We start from the raw sequence: 22,145 nt of genomic DNA, 5'->3' as shown, positions 1-22,145 counted from the left end.
TGTTTACCCATTCAGTAATGAGACCTACAAAACAGTTTGTCTTTAAAAAAAACCCATATATTTGTGTTTCATAAAATACATATTTCCTCTGATGGCAAAACTGACTGAAAAGATTCCTGTTGCTCTGCACCAATTCGTCATTCACTTGTTTGAGTTGTGGTGACAAACTGTATATCGTGTAAAATCAAACAGGTTTAAAAAATACTCTGAATGGGTGATGGGGTAAAGCTTTTACATCTCACTCTGCCACTGTGCTTCAGCCCTGTCCTGCGAAGGGACTGCTCTTTAAGCATCAATTATTTTGCCTGGTACCAGTTTGAGTAGTGTTTCTACACTGTTCATTACTGTGGGCTAGAGAGAGAACCCAGACCATCAAACTTCAAGCAGTAACCAATTATTTGAATTGTCTGAAAAGTTAAATTTTTTAAAGAAAAACTTGTCATTTTCAGGGACATAGGAGGAAGAAAAAAAAAAGATTTTCTATGATTTCTAATTGTCTCTTAACAATTTTTTCAGTCATTAAAGATCTGAAGTGAGACTAAGAACCTAGAACTGGATAGCCCCATATTTAAACCAAGCTGTAGCTAACTAAATTCCTGAGGTAGTGTCTTTATAAATCCTGAATGTTTTCTACCTTCCAATAAGATGTTTTAGTCAATTATTAAAAGGGAAGAAAGCATAAACGAGTCAAGAACATCAGATTTTGAAAAGAATTGTGGTCTTTTTGTCTCTGTGTTATGGATATGTTCCCGTAGTACATGTTCAAATCTTTAAAAATTAAGCTAGACAAAACAGACCAAGGCTAAACCAAAACGTCACGCCAGATCCAAAAGAGGTCTGAGACTTTTTCACCATAATGTTGTACTAATATTCCTAGTTAGAGGCAAGAACGGTTCTCTCCTTCGTATTTGTTCAGCTCTGAGAATCATGAAAGCCCAGTAAATTTTATGTACTAGACAGTGGCTAGTTATACCTACGCTAATCTCACAGGGTTTTCCCCATTCTAGGGAATTCCCAGGAGGGGAGAAAGAGCCAGTTTTGTTCAGTGATTCAAAGAGAACAGAATCAAAGCTAAGTTCTAGCCCTTTAAGTTATACTCCTTTTTAAGACACTTTTACATGCAGTATTTCTGCTACTGTTTTGGTACCCCTGATGATCGTTACCTTTCTTCAGGAGAAAAAAAATGTCAGAATGTTTCTCCCTTCATACTATGTAAACGACAGTCATCTTAGATAATGTGATATCTAACCTAACATACAAATTCTCTTTCCCTCTGAGTTGCCTGATGAGAATATTGTGTTCTTTTTTCTTTTTTTAGAGAAAAATGTTTATATACTTTTCTATTTTTGTATCTCGTGCACATGTCATTTCTCAGAAACATACTGATACTTTAGGCTTTTCTTCAGTATGTCTAATGAGCTAAGTATATCGTACTGCTTAATTAAACCTTAGTTAAGTAGCATTCAGTGTTTTCAACATACGAAGTAGTATCAAGTCAAAGTTTCAACATTGGCTTACAGCAGTCTGCCTGTACTGCTGCCAGCAAAGGCACTCCTGCTCCTCCCCTCACTCACCTTCTCAGTCCTGCAAGTTCTGGCCCACCCTGGCTGCTGTACAGTAAGTTGGACCAATTTGCTGATCCAAATTAAACTGACCCTTGGAACAAAAGTATTTTGAATTAGGAAGCTCTGTGACCAATAAAAGCAATGCAAGAGAAACAGTGGGAAAATGCTGCTAAGGGGAGGGCATGGTTTTACATCAGCTTTAGCTAACAGTAATAATACATCTTTATAGTACTTTCATGTGTTGAAAACAATGAATAGACGCTGGTTAGGTGTCAAGAATCGGAAGCAAACCGTGATTAATTTCAGGATTAATTTATGCAAATGCCATGAATATACATTTCTCCCTTTCCCCTCCTTCCTTCTTCAGACTTTCTATCTCTGAATATGATCTAGTCACTGCTGAGATGGGAACTTTTCAAGAAAACCCAGAATACCAGGGGAAGGGGCATTCATGACTCAGTAAGTTGTGCTTTCACCTCTGATTCAGTGCTTCAACACAGTGGTAAAGGGTTCTGTTCTGTTTCTAATGCCATCCTTCCGAAGGGATGTCTGTCTAAAAATACAAATGCTAATCAACTCTAGCCTGTAAGGGAACTTGTGGCACACACTTACTGGAAGAGAGGGTTGAAGTTACTGCAATGGTGAAATTCTTATGCGTGTACTTTTATTCATCCTAAACCTCTGAAACATAAGTGGATGTAAGATTCTTCATTTCCCATGAACAAACGTGGGCAGCATTGCTGTACGCTTTACATTTAAATATTGTTTTGTAAAAACTCAGTTAACATTCTGAGTGATTGTATTCCTTTATTTGTAATGTCCAAAGTATGTCAGGATGCTTCAGTCTGAACTTTCCTCTATAAATATGATTGAGTAGTATGGTGCACAATTTGCAAAACATTATATAGTAATTTTATTTCCCATCTAATAAGCATTGGGGGTTTTCAAGTTTAGTTTCTTGTTTTTAATAAGACATGAGAGCTCAATACCCTTTGTACCATTTATCCTCTTGAAGCCAAGCAGAATTTGTCACATAAGCAAAGAGTAGTCTGTTGGATAGCAACTTAAATTCGGTTTTTCAGGTCAGTGTTTTCAAATTATGTCAAAGTTGTAAATGGCTTTACAAAACATTTTATGTAACAATTCTGAAAGCTCGTGTGACAGTTTTTCTAATTAACTTATTTAGCCTAGTTTTGGAGTAACATTAGCTGTTTCATCACTTTTAGGCTATTTTGAGTATTCTTTGTGGCACCATCAATAAGCCAAGAATTTATAGGGTTCCTTAATCATACAGATTACTCATCATTGCCTGCTCATAACAGAAGCCTGAAATGCTCATTAAAATTGTCTGATGTGAATCAAAAGTTAGTACAGTTGCAGAATTAAATGACAAGAGAATAGCATTATATTAGCAAAAAAAAATTCTTGAATACCTGTTTCAGTGGAAGTGAAACCTCCAGGCTTATATATAGATCAGTACTCTGAATTTGTTTAATATGGAAAATAAAAATAGGCTTCTGGAGTGGAGAATTGGTCTGAAAGGATTGGCGATCATGCCTGAAATGTAATAGGGTGGGGGTTTTGTTTACAGTGAGCTACAGGAACTTGCTGCATGTTCTTGCCTGGTCTATTAGCCTATTTTTAAAATTGGCTAGTTATAAATCACTGTTCCAACTTGATCCTTTGCTCTTTGCCTTGTACCTTTCCATCAAAACAATAAAAAAGGTCATCTCCCCATCTTCAACAAGCTGTTTGATTCCCACAGCCAGTTGTTATGCCATGCTGCTTGAAACATTGAGGCCCAGATTCTCATCTCACCAAGCCTGTTTTTTCACCAGTGCAATTATGATGCTTCCATTGGAGTTGCATGTTGATGCCAACATAACTGAGAGAAGAATCAAGTCATGGTCTGGTCACTATTAAAACAAGAATATGTATGGTTGAACGTACTTCTTGAAAATGCATTTGAACTCAGAGCAGCGCTATTAGCAGATGTCTGCTGGGATGTCGCAATTGTTAATCTTTGTCTAAAAATATACTAGCTTTTTGTGGAAAAAAAATCTATTTAAAATAAGCTATAATCTCTGAAAAACACCCTGAGGAAGGAAAATTAATTGAGACTTGATACCATTTTCATACTGCACAATTTAAATCAGAAGACAGTGTGAGCTAGTGGATTGAGCTGACCTCTATTTTTGGTTTTGCCACTGGCTTCTTGGCTGACCCGAGGCACAAAAAGGCAAAATGACTTGCCTAAGTTTCACACCCACAAAACAGGAATAACGATGTTGTTCTGCTTTTTAAAGTGTAGTGAGATCTGTGGATGAAAGGAATTATACGAGAGCTGCTATTACTATTTCTTACCAAGGCTGGGTGAAACAGCTATTCTTTACTGAATGGCACATAGTTTTAGAAGCGTGTGTGCAGTACCCTGGCACTGGCTGAATAGGAGCTCCCTCAGCTGAGTTTTGTGGCCTTCATTCTCTGGTCCACAACCATCACTACTTTGGCTTCCGATGGTGAAAATAGCGATGAATTATAGATGTTACCATTAATAAACATTATTTATCTACACTCATTACACCTTGTTCCCTGAAACCTTACAGTTACTCATTGTTGTAAACAACCTGCCAGATGCTGCTGTGGGCAAACAGTTTTAACTTAGCAACTCTTTCCATATATATATAAGGTACCTATAAGTATACTTTAAAAAGCTGTTATATTTTTATTTAAAATGGTTTAAACATTTCCCAGCAGAACATTCCTGGCTCTGCCTCTCTGGAAACAAAATCAGTGCCATTAGCTGTACATGTGGGCCTTATGGGGTTTCTCTGTTGTCACCCACACAAAATAAACCTGCTGGCTGGTACCATACCCTCACACTAAAATCTGGGGTGCTCTATGAGCGAGCATCCCTACTTAGAGTCTGCACCCCTACCTGCATCTCTCTGGAAACTGTAACTGCCAATGAAGCACAGACCCGTAAAAACTCCTTCAAAGCAAAAATCTTAATTTGTGGCAGTTCAGGACTTGTTTGGCTTCGCTGGTTTAATTTTAGGTTTTCTTGATTTCCTAGTGATCCTAAAGCTTTGGACTGGTGGATGCTGGAATTGAAAAATAGTAGGAAAAAAATACTTGCTTTTTGCTGAGCATTTTCAGTAAATCAGGCTGTGCTCTGTCATTAAGTCCATAAGATTTTGCAAACACTAATATGCCCCAGAAGTTGCAGCAGAAACTCAGAAAGTAATATACACGTATTCTTCACATCCTTTTCAAAAGCACTCTGTAGTGATTTGCTAGTGCAGAAGCATGTCACCTTTTTTTCTGAATTGGAGGGCTGGCAGTTTTGAAGCTGTTGGAAGATTTATTGGTAAAATAATGTTACAAATTGACAAACAGAGCTGAAGTTAATCTCTTCCTCATTATGGCAGATTCCTCTGCATTCTTTCAGGCTCCCCTTCCCCACTCTCCCTTTCTTTCCTGCAGACTTTTGGAAACCTGTCTGAGCTGACTGTCATTGACTGAATGGGTTGCTAGTACATCGTAGGAGGCCTTCCCTCCACACGTGTTGTGAACTTATTTGTAGCTTACAAGATAGAACGAATTCCATTTTTAAACCTTGTGCCTGGAATGTATGGCTCGAGGAGACAGAAATATTGGTAATCTGAGTGTTGTAAACACAGCTTTGAGTTATGTATTTTAATAGAAGTGGCAAAAGTAAGCTAGCCTTTTGCATGCAGAGAAATTCTTCCACATAGTCTTGGTGGTGTCTTTTCTTCCTTTCAACTTTTGCTGGAGGTAGCAAAACATCTGGTAGAGTTAACAAAATTACAGTTTTGTTTTGTTTTTTCCAAAATGGAAATTAAACCAGAATACACTCCTGGTGGTTCTCCGCTTGTATTAGTGCATCTGGTTCTGGGCACCCATTCCCAGAAAGAGGTAGATGTAATTGGAGTGCATTCAAGAAAAAATAAAATGCTGAGAAGTTGTAAAGCTTGATTTGTAAGAGAAAAACTTTAAGTTTTTCTTAAAGAAAAAGAAAAAAGTTAAATAGGTACAGTGCACCTGAGTGACAGCAGAGTGGAGGAAGGTTTTGATAACGATCTACAATTTTGAGGGGTGTGAACACCAACAAAGTGAAAAATTACTTAGGGTGGTTCAAGAAGGTATAATTAGATGTAATGAAATGAAACGAACAATATGTAAACTTGAGCTGAATGTTACAGTAAAACAACATGAGCAGTGAGACCTATAGATTTATTATTTATCTGTATTGAGTTAGCACTGGGGAATCCCAGTCAGGGATCAAGTGCTTCTTTTCCTGTAGAAACATGAAACATGAACAAAAGAAATGCAATCCTTCTCTTGAGTAATAAATAAGAAGCTTGACTGGGTGGCATATAAGGAATAAACTTAAACTGGTGGGATGTAGAGTAGAGAACTAAAAGATCTTTCGAATCTTTCTCAGTCTTACTGGCTGGCTGTTGGACCATTTAGGATTATAAGAATGTAACTCTTATTTTGAAGATGCTTCTTATTTTCAGTCACTAATATATGTAAATACTGCTTTAAATTGGAATAGCCTTACTACGCGATTGCCAAGAGCTGGAGAAACTATCCTTGGACATAAGTTTTTCATTGGTTTTGGTGGGAAAGGAGCCAACCAGTGTGTCCAGTCTGCTCGACTTGGGGCCAAGACCTCGCTGATCTGCAAGGTAAGCACTGACTTGCTCTTGGGTGACAGCTGAACTAAAAGTTCATGCAAATTCCAGTAAACCTCTAGGTTACTTAAAGAAAAGTATTTTGGTTTTTTTTTTTTAATCCCTCTCTAATTCCCTTTTCTTTTTGTTGTTTCAGCTATAAATTTGAGCATGGAGGAGGCTGTTTTAAGAACACTGCCAGAACCAAAGACTAGTTGGCTAGTGATCTGGCAGAAATTGCGTATAAAGAAGGATTGCAAAACAGATTGATGTACCGTGGAAAAGAGAATTGGAGAGAATTTGAGATGTTCAAAATTCAAGTAATCTTGATTAGCCCCTCCTCTTTATGTTCCCCACTGTTGCAATGATCAGGGCTTCATTGATGACATTCAAGTGCTAGGCACTATAGATAATCTGAAATTTACTTTGTAGGTGATTAAGTATCAGACACTGACAAGCCAGTAACAAATTTTAGAAGGAATGTACAGCTTTGTGCTTCAAGGGTTAAATCATTATCTCACTTCTCGAGATTAGGATGAGATGTTCACGTCCAAATTCTAGAACCTTTGCCTGCTTTGGGATTTTTTTGCCTACTTTTCTGAAACATCTGATATACAGCAGTTCTAAAGACTGGCTCACAGACCATCAAGCTGATTCAGCTTGGCAGATGCTATATTCTTACAATGCTTTTCTTTGATTTTTGTCGTTAAATATTATAAGTTTTGAGTGATCATTACTAAGGTTAAGATCAAATTTTCTCTCTCTGTAACCTTATTGTCTACCCTCTGTGAGCTGTAGATGAAACTTGAACTTGACTGGACATACTTTGTTATTGCCATAGCTGGGGAGGATGCTAGATTTGTTGGATCATTGTCTGTCAGGGATTTTTTGAGAAGTACTGGAGACATCTCAAGGAAGCCTTTCTCACTGGTTTTCCAATCCAATATTTAGGCTAAAGAATGCTAGCTATAAATCTAAATTACACCTGCAAGCATTTCTGCGGATCATTATCACTAGATGTTCTACAGTGCAGGTTTTTTTTTTTTTTATATTGGCAATGTTTGTGCTTCTGTAATATTGTGTATATTTGATCATCTTTGCATTCAAGAACGATCAGATTCAAGTACAAGATGAACTGGCAATGAATTCCCTGCTAACATTTCCTGCTAAATGTTAAAGGGTTTTTTTTCCACTGAAAGTGTGAATTTTGTTTTATTTTTTAATGGTCTAGCCTTTGCTCAGTGCATACATGTTTCTGGAAACATTTGCATTCCTAATAAAATCTAGCAGTTCCTATAATTTCTAATTACTTTCCACAATCATATTTATGTTATTTCAGTAAAACCTAGTCTTCTTTCTTTCTTTCTGATGTATATTTATTAGAGAAAAGAAACAGCAGAGAATGACTCTAGTATCTATAAATGTTAGCATTTTGTATTTTTTAAATTTTTAACGTTAATATTTACTTTTTAAATTAAAGATGCACTTTATAGCCTCACAAAATAGTCTCATCTCATAGCAGTACAGTCATATCTGCATAGGTCAATGGGATGTAGTATAAAGTTTCTTGCTGAATAAACTTAAGAAGAGTCAGGCAATAACGAACCATTACAATTCAATTATTTTTACTTTAACAAGTCATCTTAAGTATTCAGTGGTTCTTAAAGCCAGGTTGCCCCTCACACACACACTCAGTGCTCAGTACATGCTTATGTTTTGGTCATAATTCCCAACATTTTTTATCCAGTACAGGTGCAACAATTGCTTCTACAATCTGAAGTTCAAGGAATGGAATCAGTATTAATACTAGAGGGACATTCTGCTGGAGTGTGGCATCCTCTTACAAGGACTATAATTTAGACAGAGGATGTCCTCAACAAGAGTAGAGGTAGACATTTCAGATCAAGTGACAAGGCATTCTTCATACCTCAGAGCTCTAAAACACAAAAGAGAGCCAGTGACTATCTGGTGAGGGTTTGAGAGAGGGAGTTTTAGAATGACTTACAGTTATGACCAGAGATGCCACAGAATGCTGTGGATTTTAATGTAAAACCCAAGTACTGAGTTTGAGTAGTGGAAATGCAAACAGTGTTCTACTTTCTGCCTGGATGTCTCTGCATGTGGCCACTGTTACTCTGGGTTATCAGTATGTATCACAGTATCAGTCTTAAACTCCCCTCCTCAATTTGCTCAGTACAGTAAAACAATGTATTGATGGAATAGTTGCCACTTCAAAAAGACAAGAAAGATAGTTGCTCAGAGAAATGTAAAGGATTACTGTCAGGGATCTAAAGGGTCTAAGCAAATAAATTAATTGCTCGTTGCTCATGTTCATACAAGAACCCTGTTGCAGTACTGAAATATGCACAGTGGTTTTGAGAGATTCCAAACTCCTCAAATGATTCTTTTTTTTTTTTTTTTTTGTAGTGGCCATTACCAAAAAAATCTGTTAAAAATCCTAGATTGAGATGATGGAGGGATGTTGATCTGAAAGGCATTGTATGTGCTGAAAAAAGTCCTGGTTTACTTCTGACAAACAATTTGGAATGATCCTCACTGGACATTGATGTCATTAGCCTGATATTGCATATATTAAATTCTTATTTAAGAATTTAGAATTTAAGAATTCTTATTTAAGAATTCTTATTTAAGAACTTAAGCCCCAGCTGCATTTGATTCCTACTTAGAAATAGGAAGTGCTATATTACCATGCTACGTAGTCTTCTCTCTTTAGATGATCTATAAGCCAAATTTAAGTTAAACTGCTGTAAGCCTGAATTGTCACTTCATTGTAAGAACATAGCTATATCTCAGATACAGCCCAGAATATGATGGATATCTTAAATTGTTTTTTCCTTCTGTATTACTGTCTTATACTTGTCTTTAGTACCTGTTTAATTCCATAATGAAGAAAAAAAGTAAACACTCTCCAAAAAAAGAGCATATAGAATAGATTAAACAAACAATTGTCAAGAGGTACATGGTTTTGTTGTAATTAATTTTCAGGTACACATGAGCTTGATTCTCTAAGCTGCTAGAATTTTAGCTGCTACGATGCCAGCCAGATCCCCTAGCTCCACATGGAAAACATGATAGTAAGCAGGGAAAACCCAGATTGAAAAATACTGGTATAATCCCACTCATTCTAATATGCAAACTATGTGACCATAATGCTTGTACAAATGGCTATTGTTAAGAACTCAAGAAAGAAGAAATGCTATTTCAGCACATACAATGTTCTATGGTCTTATTTTTAAGACATTTATCTTTCTGTTTACCCAATAGTCCATCTAGCAGGGTCTGTGCAAAAGCAGAAAATATTTAAAACAATGTTATATAATTTGACATGGTCAGTAAATATGCCTTTAATCTAAAATGAGTCCGATGCCCAATACTCTGTCTTCCTTGGGGGTAAAGCCTGAATGGAAAGATAAGCCCTTCAAACACACTAGGATTAACTGGGTTGGATGCTGATGAACTAACATGGAAAAAAGTTTCCAGAGGAAAAGGACCTCCACGGAGACCCCTCCAAGAGCTTCCCTCCAGCACTGAGATGTCTCGCTGTGAGCACAAGTACCACGGCTGATCTCAGTTGTTATGACAGTTGAACAATAAGGGATGCCTGTCTGTCAGTTATGTAGGACCCAGAGCTGAAGGAAGGAAGTTTCAGTTGAGCTTTTGGAAAATGGTTATGAAATATTTTGTTGCTGAAATAACTGAGCAAATCCTGAGATTTGTTGTAGAAGCTTTGTAGCAGCGAGGGAGGGAGAAGGTGATACCATCAGGCAGAATGCATTCCAGTAGTACACTGTTAGGCTGCAGAGGTGAGCACAACTCAGGTTTAAATTGCAGATGGCTGCAGTCATCCAGCCTAAAGCAGTCGGAAGATGCAGCTTCTGACAACCCTCCCTGTCTGGCAAACTGGGAGTAGTCAGAGATACAGAAATATTCTAATATGCAAACAATGAATAACACGGTGACCAAAGTAAATGTTTTCCTACATGGAAAAAAAACCAACATGTAGAACATTCCAGAGGAATGTTCTGTCTGGTTAGGCTGTTTTGACCTAAATTGCTGTCCTCCTCTGGTAAAAGACTGGGACCATCCCTAATAAGGCTTTAGAAAAATCCCTTATAGAGGTTGTAGGAAATTAAAGTATGTTTCAAAACATGGTTGTGCAATAGAATATGTGGGGGGAAGGCTCATCCATCCATGACACTGTAGATTTTAGAATTCTGAATTGTAGTGTTTGAATATTGCAGTCACTAGCTAGCACTTGGGCCTTCTCTGAGCTTTCTAAAGGACTGAGCTCATAAATAGACCAATTTCTAACATCAGGCAATAGAGGCAGCTGCTTTATGCTTCCAGTAACTCAAATACAGCGTTAGCTATTTAGTGCTGTTTTATGAGAAGATGGATCATTAGTTAGGGCTTCTCATGTAATTCCTTCATTGTCTAGACTGTGACCAGAATCTTGATTTGGCTTCTAATCTGAACGATGGCTTTTTTTCTCTTGCAAAAATACTTGCTGTAGCATTGGTCAGTCTTTGATACCACCCAGATAAACGCTTGCTCTTGGAAGTAGGAACGTACACTATGCATGCTGAAGACATAGGCTAAAACTGGTGAATCAAAAGCTATGTTGGCTTTATAAATATATTTTAAATGCTATTTTGACATTAAGCAAGTTATACCATTTTTTTCTCCATATATCTCATCTCCTTTGTTCAGCTTGTGTGATGTAACAAAAAGAAATGTTTATTAGTCTGAATAAACAGCAAGCAGAATTCTGTCCAGCTAAAAGGATTAGTGGACCTGAAATTACAAGCTCTTTAACTTGCTGTTAGAAAAACAATAGAGCATAGCTTGACTCCATAACTCAGCTTGGTCTGCTGTTGCTGGATAAAACAAACAAAAAATTTTGAATTTGTAAACAGTACATTTAGTACTGAGAATTATAGAAATCAGCAATGCCATGTTTATTGTCACTTTCTAGACCATAACCACAGTTTGATATTTCTCCACCGAGGAAACTTGAGGTAGAAAATTCAACATACAAACTGCAATTAAGGACACCAGAGTCACTATAAATGCTTTTGATTTGAAGCTGAATAATGGTGCAGGAGTACAAGATTCAGTACACTTCCAGATTTTACAATCCCCAGAAAGCGTCAGTGTCAAGGGAACACAGTGGTTGTAAGAGAATGAAACTTGAATATAGCGACATCCGTGTACGGGGGAGTTTTGTAATAGAGGAGGGAAAAGTGCAGAACACTATTCCTATTGTTAATTAATACTATTAATATATTTTTACTATTATTTATTAGTTTATTATTTGTTTATTAATAAGGCAAAGTGCTGCAAAACAGAAAGTGTTGAATTCGAATTACATTAGACCATTCTGTTGTCTAAAGATGATCTATCTATCCTCTCACCTTTCTGTAGAGAAAACCTATCCTTTTATCTTTTCTATAGGTTGGGAAGGATTCCTTTGGCAATGATTATGTTGAAAATTTGAAGAAGAATGGTATTTCTACAGGTAAAATTTTACTTTAAAGAAACCTTTAAAAATTGGTAGTGGAGGATTTCTTATTTTATTGCCCTATTGGATATGTTTTACCATTACAAACTGTGAATAATTGTTTTGACAGAACTGGCAGGAATGAGTGAATATGGGTGAGAATATGGGGACTTCGGAAATCAGCTGTACCACTAAAAATAAGATGTAATGTTTTTACCTCTAAATCTCAGGTGATTACATCAGCACAAGTCACCTGAAGATAACTTGCTGTTATGCAATTGTTTAGGCCGGCATTAATGATGGTAATGTCTGGTGAGAAATTAAAAAATCCAGTCTGATTATTCATTCTCAACTTCACGTTGGGAGGGGAGGGATAGAGTGCAAATGCATTTGTCAGCTCAGTACATTTTGCTTCTGCTTTGTGAAATGACACGTGCGGTCATTTTAGAGACTGCAGCCGATGTTTGTTAACACACATATACACAAAAATCAATGCTAAAAGGCTTTCAGGAAAAGGGAAAATTAAGCATTCACAATATTATATTATATTTGCACCTTTGTAACCCTAATTCTCTCTCTTGTTTAAATGTATTATTGTGTGCTGCTTTACTACATGATCACATTTTTGTCCACATGACTCTTTTCTCCTTCAGGGTGGACAAGGATGGACAAATGCAATCACTAAGTGGCAATTCAATATTCTGTTTATCTTTTCTGTTTAATGTGCAGTCACAAGCTTCATTTACTGTATTATTCAAATCCTGCTTTAAAGGCAGAAGTATCAGTATTTTGTGGGCTTTTTTATTATGCTTATCAGTACAGCATCAAAATATTTCACAAATGTATATACAGGTTTATTCATTGCATATCTTCCAACTTACGCAAGAAACCAGGCAAGGATACCATAAAAACAGTGTCTGTTAGTGTACAGTACTAAATCTCTCTAAAGCATTCCTACTTCATGAATAAAGTCTTTGATCATGTAAATAAAGCTATTATAATGCATAGCACTTAATGAAAATGTATATTCCACACGGAACCTTAAATCTCATGTTTTCTGATTTAAATTATTGCTCTTGCAATCTTAACATAAATTTTGAAATAGTCTTTATAGCAGCAAAAGAAGCATGTAGGAAAAAAATTTCAGAAATTCCATCATATTGCACTTCATTGATACCTAGACCAATCAATTGGAGGGTTGGAACATTTAAGTCCAAGGTACCAATTTCTGCTGATTGAGTTAAAAATATCTGAGAATGGTGTTAGATTGTCACCCCCTACATTGATCAGCCCTGGAGGAAGACAGGATGTACTGCTGGTGAGGCTGGTCTGGGATCTCAACTTGCATTCCAAGATTTGGAGGCAAGGATGATTCAGTGTGCACAGACCTTTTTGCTTAGGACCATCTTATTTCAGTCCCTGGCTTTTATCTCAGTTTAATCCTTGTCTAGCCTATCCTTGTTGTTATACATAAGGATACTGGGTACTGGATGAAAATCCTTGCCGTAATGCCAGTTCTGTCAACTGTCATGTCCTGGATCCTTGTCGTATGTCTTCTTTGTTTACGTTGCTCTTCTGTTTCCTAACATATCACCATATCCGTTTTCTTTCCAACTCTGATCTGTTTTGTAATTTTCCCCTTTCCCAGACTTCCTGTCTTCCACAACCTATCAGCTGTTCAGACCATTTAGACCTTTACCGATGTGTTACTCCCTCTCCCACATTTGAACTGGGCAGCTTGCTGCTCATGCTGCTTATTTTCTGCAGGAAGAGCATGGAGAGCACAGAAGACACAAGTTCTCTGCTTTCAATTCCAGTATGCAGTCCTAGCTCATAGTGAAAAGAAGCTATAATTGCAAGGACAGTTCTGCTCTGACCCTTGTAAATGAGTTAGACAAGGATACTTCCAGGGCAAGTACCTGCAATACTTTAGCAAAACTGAATGAGCATGAAATGTGTTTTTTTCAGCCTTGTTCAAATCTGAGCAGATTTTTAAATTGGTAGCAAAAGGCACTTCTTGAGAAAGAAGCCAACCTTTGCCCGAAATCAAGTCCATGTTCTAAAATGTTAGAACACCAGAGCTTCTTAAACAAGAGGTCACCAGATTTTGTCTCAAATAAAATAGTAGATTTTTCTCAAATACAATTCTTGGGGAAAAAAAAAAACCTCAACTTTTTGGACAGTTTTCTACTACAGTTCTACCTAAAAAAACCCACCTGTCATAGAAGGTTTCAGACCACTGGTTAATATTTGCCAAATTTGCTGACAGCTGAAAACAGGTTCTTATAGTAGTAAATACGGAATGATCTTTATAATAGACAGTGCTGCCAGCCTCACTTCTAGTTAATTTATCTGAATAATAATCCAAAGAGGAAACATATAGCCTCACCACTGCCTTCATAGGCCATGTTAATATTACTGCTGAAATGCAAATATACAGAGAATTAAATGCTGTGTTGTTTTAATATTTTAGTTTTCTCCAGCCTTGACTCTATTGTTTCATTGGATAAAAGAAATACTTCCATGTAGGAGTAGAGTGCCTGAGAAGGCTTTATAAATAACATGCTTTCTCTAAAGCAGAGATGTAGCCAAATTAAAGAACGTTGGACTCGCATTTCTGTTTTGTGGGTGTAAATTAACACTTTTTGTTGTTGTTAGCTTCTCTGGCATTGTTGCACATGAAAGAGTAATTAGCATTTTTAAATTGCTGGAGGTTATGGGTTCATTTTAGATTTAATTCAATTAAACTGCATCACATGCTATTGGTTGAAAGTAATGTATTGAACTAATGCATGCTGTAACTTTTCCCTTTCTTAGCATTTGTAGGTCAGACTACAGATGCTGCTACTGGAACTGCTTCAATAATTGTCAACAGTGAAGGTACATATTTCTACTCTGAATTGTCCTCTTTGTTCTGCCTCTACAGCCATAAAAGAAACCTTTGCCTTGTCACTGTTAATTGTGGAATTATTTTTTCTACATCTTTCATTTTTTTCATGATCTTATTCACACTTCGTTGCACTTCTGTTTATTACAGGCAATGTTGTAGGATCAAGTGCCTAAAAGCAGCAGAATCAGATGCTTAGATTAGCAGTGTGATAGCCATAATTCAATCAGCCAGCTGATCTGTCTAGTTTTACATTGGCCAGAACACACAGTGTAGCAGAAGGTTAAAGCTCTCCTTTTCCACCACAACTTACCTAGCACTTTTATGATGAGGAAAGGGTTTGCCTCCTCAGCACACTGAGTGAGTCATTATGCCCTGAATCAGGAAAAGGAATTGTCTGTAATATAAGTAGAAATATTTATGTTGATCTTGTAATATTACCACAGTTCTTGATCCCAAGTTGCATCTGCAGTGATGAATACACAGTGAAATGGCATACTTGGTTTTTTCTGTGTTAATTTTCCTTAGCCTGTGCCTTTGCTCTCATATTGCAGGGGAAGAAGAAAAGAATATTTGGCTTGTTTTCACATTCTTCTTCAAGATTGCTAAATTATCCTGTGAAAACTTTCTGTTTATCTTTTCCTCAAGCAAGTAGTGCTATTGAGACCTCTTAGGAGAAGTACATGTGTCTGGATCAAAATTTAGAGCTCAGGACCGATAATGTTTATGCAAACATAACAAATTAAGTGTGATTAGTTCACTTTTGGTGCAGCTAAGAGCCTTCATTTGCACAGTTACCACAGCTTAGCTGACACATCAACTTAACAAGCTCCTGTGTAACCTGATGGTAGTACATTGGGCTACAGCTCAAAATGGGAAAGGAAACATGACTGTTCACTCCAGGAGCAAAACTGGGAAGGAACTGTGACTAAAGGCAAGTCTACACAGGAACATTCAGGAAAATTAGGCAAATTAGTTGGAGATGCGAGTTTAATTTTCTCTTAAGTAAGACTAATCAAAACCTTGCATGACAGCTCTAATTCAGAAATAAGGTAGCTCTAATACATTGAATAAACTGGATACCTGCCTCTTATTTCCACCTCCTCCTCTTGGTTTGGGTCAGCAGGTAAATTAGCACAGCATCTCTTAAGAACTTCTTTCTTATGCCATGTACAGTCACTACTCTGGCCATTGTAAATGGGAGAGACAGTGAGAATCCAGTAGTGCAGTCCCAGGCCTCACTGTTTTGTACATGTAACCATGTTTTGCACAAGGTTTCCTGCACAGAATAGTTGAACGAGAAGCAGTCTTATTACTTCCCAATTCATATGCATGGCTGACTAAAATAAACATGGTCTAAACTTGAATGAACAGAGGATGACCTGTTAAAATTACAACACCATGAATTTTTCTGAAGGATAAGGAACACAACCATCTTGTGGATCTAAAACCTTTATAAGCACCAGGAAAGGGAAATTGATTGTACAGTGCCATGAAGTTCACAGTGTTAGTGTCAGTGTGAAGGGTCTCTGGTAGTCTTGTGATTCACATAGTGAGATTAATAGTGCATAATGTCATGCAGTTTGTTTCTTTCAGAAACTAAAAAATCCTAAATTAAGTTACCACTGGCCTCAGATTTCATTTAAAATCTAGTAGAAGAGCAAACCTGGTCAGAACTACGCTATAAAGCAAACAGATGCACAGAATTGGTAATGGTTCTGGTTGTTACTTCTCTCTAAAACCATCTGGTGCCTGAATTGAGTAAATTGCAATAAAATAGCAGTACTTATGTGCTTTGCTGTTGCAAGAGACACTATTTTTTTTTCCTGTAGAAACCTGGCTGATTTGACCTAAACAGGTTTTACAGCACTTTTCAAAGGGCTTGTCTACACATGCTTGTTTTACCGCAGTAGTTGTGCTGGCATAGCTGAAACACCACAGCATTCAATGCACTGATGTAAAGCAGTTTCTGCTAGTTCAAATTATACCTAAAAGAGAAGCATTTGAAGTTGGGGGTGGTGATGGTGTTTTGTGTTAAGACGACAAGGGACAAATGAAAAACATAGGTATCATCTCTTTCAATCACCAGGTTTTAATTGCTGTATTTTCACACACCTAACCTGCACTGCATCTTACCAATTCTTTACAAGTACCGATACTTGGGAAAAATACCGACTCCAATTAACTGAGTAAAATCACAGGCAGAAGTAGGAGAGATACTCAAGTAGAGGGAGCAGACTATGATGGGTGAGTGAAGGCAGAGGAAAAGAAAACTGTAGAGAGCAGAGTCAGAGGAGGCTCTGAGATAAGCTTTCCCTGATGTTATCTGTCTGTCTAGCTGGTACTGCTGAATTTCTGGGAAGATTTTTACTGGTTACTGAATTGCACAGCTATAACTCATCCATTATTGTAATTGGCAAAGTACTAAAAATTTGAAAATTATCAGGCACATTTGATCTTCTCAAAGTTGCATTATATTCTGGGACAATACCATGTAGTTTCAATAAAAGATGGAAAGGTTAAATCCCTGCTTTAATGCAGAATGATGGAGAGATGTTTAAGAAGTTTATAGTGCTGCACTGGAAAACATGCAGCCCAGAGATGCTGCAAAGGTTCCCTCTGGGCTGGTCTCAGAAATCTGTGCAGAAATCTTTTTCTGGAACCTTGTGCTGGAACCTTGTGTTCCTTTCAATTGTTCTCTTTTATGCGACTGCCTTTTCAGATAGGTTTTGACTAAACACAAGCTTCAGTTTACCAGGACCCTGTACACTTTGGATCTGTACTTTCTCTCTTAAGGAGAAAAGCTGGTACATGCAGCTGCTTTTCTTAACACGTTTTCTTTGAGGTGCTTTGCACCACTTTGAACCCTAGCTTTTGTCTCCCCTTTCAGCCTGCCTTCTTTCCACTAGCTCTGTCTCTTAGCACACCTTCTGCTAACAGTGTGCTATTGAATGGTAAGAGTTCCATAAAGTGATGATGTGTGTCGTACTTTCACATACACATACAGGGAGAAAAAAAATCTCTTATGTGGATAATTTTCTACATGATTACCTGTGAGGTTTATTGCAGCTTTGTCCATATCTGGTACTGACTGTTGATGGTGCCATTAAGCTGGCCTGACTGGGCCAGTTAGTTTGAACCAGTCTGACAACTTCCGTGTTCATAGCACAAATTCAGTGGAGGGACAACAGAGGTTGGCAGGTCAGGATTAAAGTGCTCTTGATTATTGCAAGTTAGGACTTAAAGCTCACCTACACAGAACACTGCGAGATAACCCTCACTTGAGATAGGCATTGTGCTGACTTTATGATAAAGTTATTAATCATTCATGAACAGTGAATAGGCATTATTTTGTAAGTGGGTGTACCTTCAATACCAAAGCACTACTGGTATAAAAACATTCAAAATATATATTTAGAGAAGGCTAAATAAGCAAGGCAAACTTAGAATACATATGCCAGCTTGTTTGAGTTATACTTTCCAAAGAGAAAAATCTTTTGTTTTGAATCTTCATGGTTATGAAGGAATGTCACCTGAATTTTTATAGAATTTCTATGTATTGACATTCACCATGAACTTGAATGTTTTGTGTACGAGACTATTCAATGCTCCTACCAAGTAATTGCATAGAAATTATGATACCATGACACACCCAAAACTTGCCCTCATATTCATGAACTGTGTGATTTGGCAGCAAATGTTTTTCTTGTAACATTCTTTTCTGGTCACAAATATCATCTTTTTCCCCTATGAATTATTATGCAGAAGCTCTGCAGCTATTGTTATAATTGCACTGTTTGAAATTTTGGTGAGTTCTAAGCACTACTGATGGCTTTTAGGCTCGTCATCCTGTCTTAAAAAGTGAGGGTTATTGCACTGTGGTATTTACTGGTTTGCCTTTGATTTTTCCACTGGCACTTCTCATCTGGTGGGATCTATAAAATGATACCTGTAAAAAAATGTAGCTTGAGTTACCCATCTTTCTAAGAAGTGACAGTAGCAGGTTTAGAAGCCTAACTGAGGACAGTATTTACATATGCAGCATTCACACTGTTTTAAGTATTGATTGGACCCAATCCCCATGTGGTGTAAGCTTGCACAAGTTTATCAGCTTCATTTAGCTGTTCTAGCTTATAGCAACTAGCTTATAGCAACTGTGAATGTGGCCCTTAGTATTTTAGCTGATGTCTGCAAAACTTAGAATTATATAGATGCTCCCATCAAGACTGAGAATTTTAGTCTAAGTAATGATATGTTAGAATTAACTGTAATGCAGTAAGTATATTTTTCTCTTTCTTAGTGTGGGCGACATTTTACCTCACTTGAGCTATTTCAAAGTTAGGTGTGCAGCTTAAGGCTTCACCTAAAGTTAACAGAGATTCATAGGCATTTCCAGACAACAGTTTATCTCCTCCTCAAACAGATATCTAAGATATGTAAGATTAAAACAACTCTGAAAATACTTGTCTCTCTTCCTTGTTGAAGGAACCTAGAAAACTAATTTTTAGAAATTAGTTTTCTTAGAATTTTCCAGAATGTAGAATTTTTTTTGAAAACTTTAAAAATTAGTTAATGTTAGACAAGATGAATCCCACCCCTCTTTGCCATCTGTCTTTAACTCTGTTGTCCCTGGTGCTGATTTCCCATCTGATTTCCCTGGCAAGAAATAATTGCTTTCAACAAAATGGTTGCTGGTAATACAAAATTCTGGTATTAATTGTGAGTGCATGGGTCCAGATTCTGCTTTCATGCACACTGGTGTAAGTTAGTGGTGACTGCTGTCATTCACAGTTAGTGTGGTATATGTAGCTAAGAACAGAATGTGGCTTTTTCTTTAAAGCTTGGGTTAAGCCCGCCTGGACTGTTACACTGCAGTAGGTACTGCATTCCCCTGGCAGGTTTGAAAGCAGACTTTAAGTCTCTGACCTTTTGTAGTTACAAAGAAAAGCTTCTGACTGTGATCCAGTGCAGCATGGTCTACCTTGAATTTGCACATATGGGTTTAAGCAAACAGCCTTCCTTATCGCCTTGGGCCATTAGCTCTAAAGTCTAATAATAATATACATGTCAGTACAGCTAAATAGTTCAGCAAGATAATGCAGCAAGACATGTGGATAGAGTCTGAGATTCTAGGTAGCACAGAGTCCAGGCAGAAATGAAATATATTTTTGTTCCACTGATTCCCTGCCTTTTACTGTTTGCACTGCTGCACCCTGTAAGCTTTCAAAATATATGCTTGGCAGAATAGGTGCAATTTGCCTTTGAATGTTTCCTCAACAGGATTCAGATATCTTTGATAGCATTTACTTGTTGCAGAAGGTTTTTTCTTTTTTTTTTATCCGAGATGCCCATCATTGTCTGTTGAAAAGCAGGGCGTTGGCTTTAAATGCTGAGGTTTTGCTTTTCATATGCAGCTGTTCTGTACCAAACCATTGACAGCAGAATTGCTTTGGAAAGCTTGGGCCCCTCCCTCTGAGATCACTATATTATTCTTTCCATTGTCCTGCTTTCTTTTCAGAACATATTTAGGGAGACAGGCTTTGCACGTTTCTTATTCAAAGGACTTTGAAGTTGCATTCAACAAAAATAATGTATTTAAAAACATAAATATTTATTTACAGAGTAATTCAGTTCATTACAGAATTGGTAGCCTTTAATGATTGGCAGTCCTTAAAGGAATCTTCAGCGGGGGCGGGCTGAGCCTGTAAATCAAGGAACAACTGACTTATTGAATTTAATACCTGAGTGATTAATAATAAATTTTAATTTGAAGGCACCCATGCCTGAAGGTCTCTAGGTGTTGTAACAGAGATTAAAAAAAGAAAGAATGAAAGAAAGAAACGGCAATAAAAGAAGGCAACTTGCACGTCTGAAGAAAAACAAAAGAATATTTGGAACCTGTGTAAATGAACCTCCTCACCTAACTGTAAAACAAACTATGAGAATGAAAAGGATCTTAGACATTATTTGAGATACTGCCGTGCTTCCGCATGTATAGCTTTGCTTAGACCATTCTACTGGCCAGCTTTAAGTGCAGAAGAATCTGTCACCCACCTTCTTTACTCCTGATAAAGCTTTCCTTAGACATAGGCATTACCTTTCTGGGTTTCGGTGGCAAGCTGATGCTGTTTTTCATGATGGTTAGGGGCCCTAACTTGAAGTGTTGCAGGTAAATGGAGCAAACCTGCTTCTCTGAAATCTAAAGAACATGCATCATTTTCATAGCTGTGTGAAATATTCTCCGTTTCCAGCTGATGGGAAAATTAAAATTTTTATGGCATTTTTGGCAGATGAACTCAGTAATCACATTGATGCTTTTCTCTTCCAAGTGCTACTGGAATATTTTAGGAAAATGCAAATATCAGCCTTGGTGTACGTCCCCCATCTCCACTGTGTACTAGTACTATGTGTCTTTAGAGTTCATAGAAAACACCAAAATAAGACTGAGGAAAGCCCATACATGACTTTTCCCAAATAAATATATACTGTATTTGTTGTGCAGTGTAGCATTCATTAGTCTGTCGATCTTTTTTATTATTTTCTGAAATGTTTGGATATTTGAAAATGTCAACAGTGCATACATTTTTAGTGGGGGTTTTTTGGAAAGCAAATCGAAAGCCTCATCTGAAATGTATTGTGGAAAAGCAAGGAATTGTTTTACGTACTTTATTGCAAAAGTTAATGTGAAAAACACAATATCTTCTCTTTAGGACAGAATGTTATTGTCATAGTCCCAGGAGCCAACCTGCTTTTAAATTTTGAAGACCTGAAGAGGGCTTCTGATGTCATCCGTAAAGCCAAAGTGGTTGTTTGCCAGCTAGAAATAACCCCTGCTGTTTCTCTTGAAGCTCTGAAAATGGCACGTGCCAGTGGAGGTAATTTAGCATAAGCCATTCTGTCTCCCTCCTTTGTGTTGCATGAAAAATATTCTTTATCTTGCTTTCTAAATAAAGATCCTGTGGTCTATTCTAGTTTCTGTCATACTAGTTTTATTTAGAAATGAAACAATAGCCAACAAATTCATGCTACACTAATGAAAACTGAATTCAGTTTTAAAATTTTGCAGTGTTTACCTTGAATGGCAGGTCAGCCCATACCCTTATAATCTTCCTGTATATGTCTGGTGCTGCCTTTCCTCCTGTTTTCATGCTGTGACTAAATACAGTATAATGTTGTTAGGTCAGGAGCTATGGGCCTGACTCTGGTATTATTCCAGAACAGAACAAGCATAATGAATGCAAGTCACTAAAGTTCCACACACAATGAAGTGAATGAAATAACCCCGAAAACAGACTTATGCCCTTGTTCTCCCAGCATAGCAGTAGGTATGGCTGTGGTTTTCTATATAGAAGTTAACATCCTTAAAGTTAAAAAAAAATGCTTTTTCTTCTTAACCAAAATTCTTGGAGTGTGACTTGGCATGCTGCCATTGAGTAGACAGTCGTGGTCTGCGAAATTACTAGTAAATTGTT

The 22,145-nt window shown here is 37.2% G+C and overlaps 1 protein-coding gene across 2 annotated transcripts in view; it reads left to right on the top strand.

The window, feature by feature from the left end:
* The window catches only part of RBKS (ribokinase), a 70,601-nt gene that overhangs the window by 13,125 nt on the left and 35,331 nt on the right, over nt 1-22,145 (top strand). For both annotated transcript variants that reach the window (XM_075496228.1, XM_075496230.1), the window contains exons 2-5: nt 6,148-6,280; nt 11,741-11,804; nt 14,604-14,666; nt 21,384-21,548. In XM_075496228.1, coding sequence (XP_075352343.1) covers nt 6,148-6,280; nt 11,741-11,804; nt 14,604-14,666; nt 21,384-21,548 — 425 coding nt within the window. The remainder of the gene's footprint in view (nt 1-6,147; nt 6,281-11,740; nt 11,805-14,603; nt 14,667-21,383; nt 21,549-22,145) is intronic.

The sequence above is a fragment of the Mycteria americana genome, chromosome 3 (assembly GCF_035582795.1).
Source record: "Mycteria americana isolate JAX WOST 10 ecotype Jacksonville Zoo and Gardens chromosome 3, USCA_MyAme_1.0, whole genome shotgun sequence".
Taxonomy (NCBI): domain Eukaryota; kingdom Metazoa; phylum Chordata; class Aves; order Ciconiiformes; family Ciconiidae; genus Mycteria; species Mycteria americana.
Note: the sequence above shows the minus strand (reverse complement) of the source record. Positions and strands in the feature narration are given on the sequence as shown.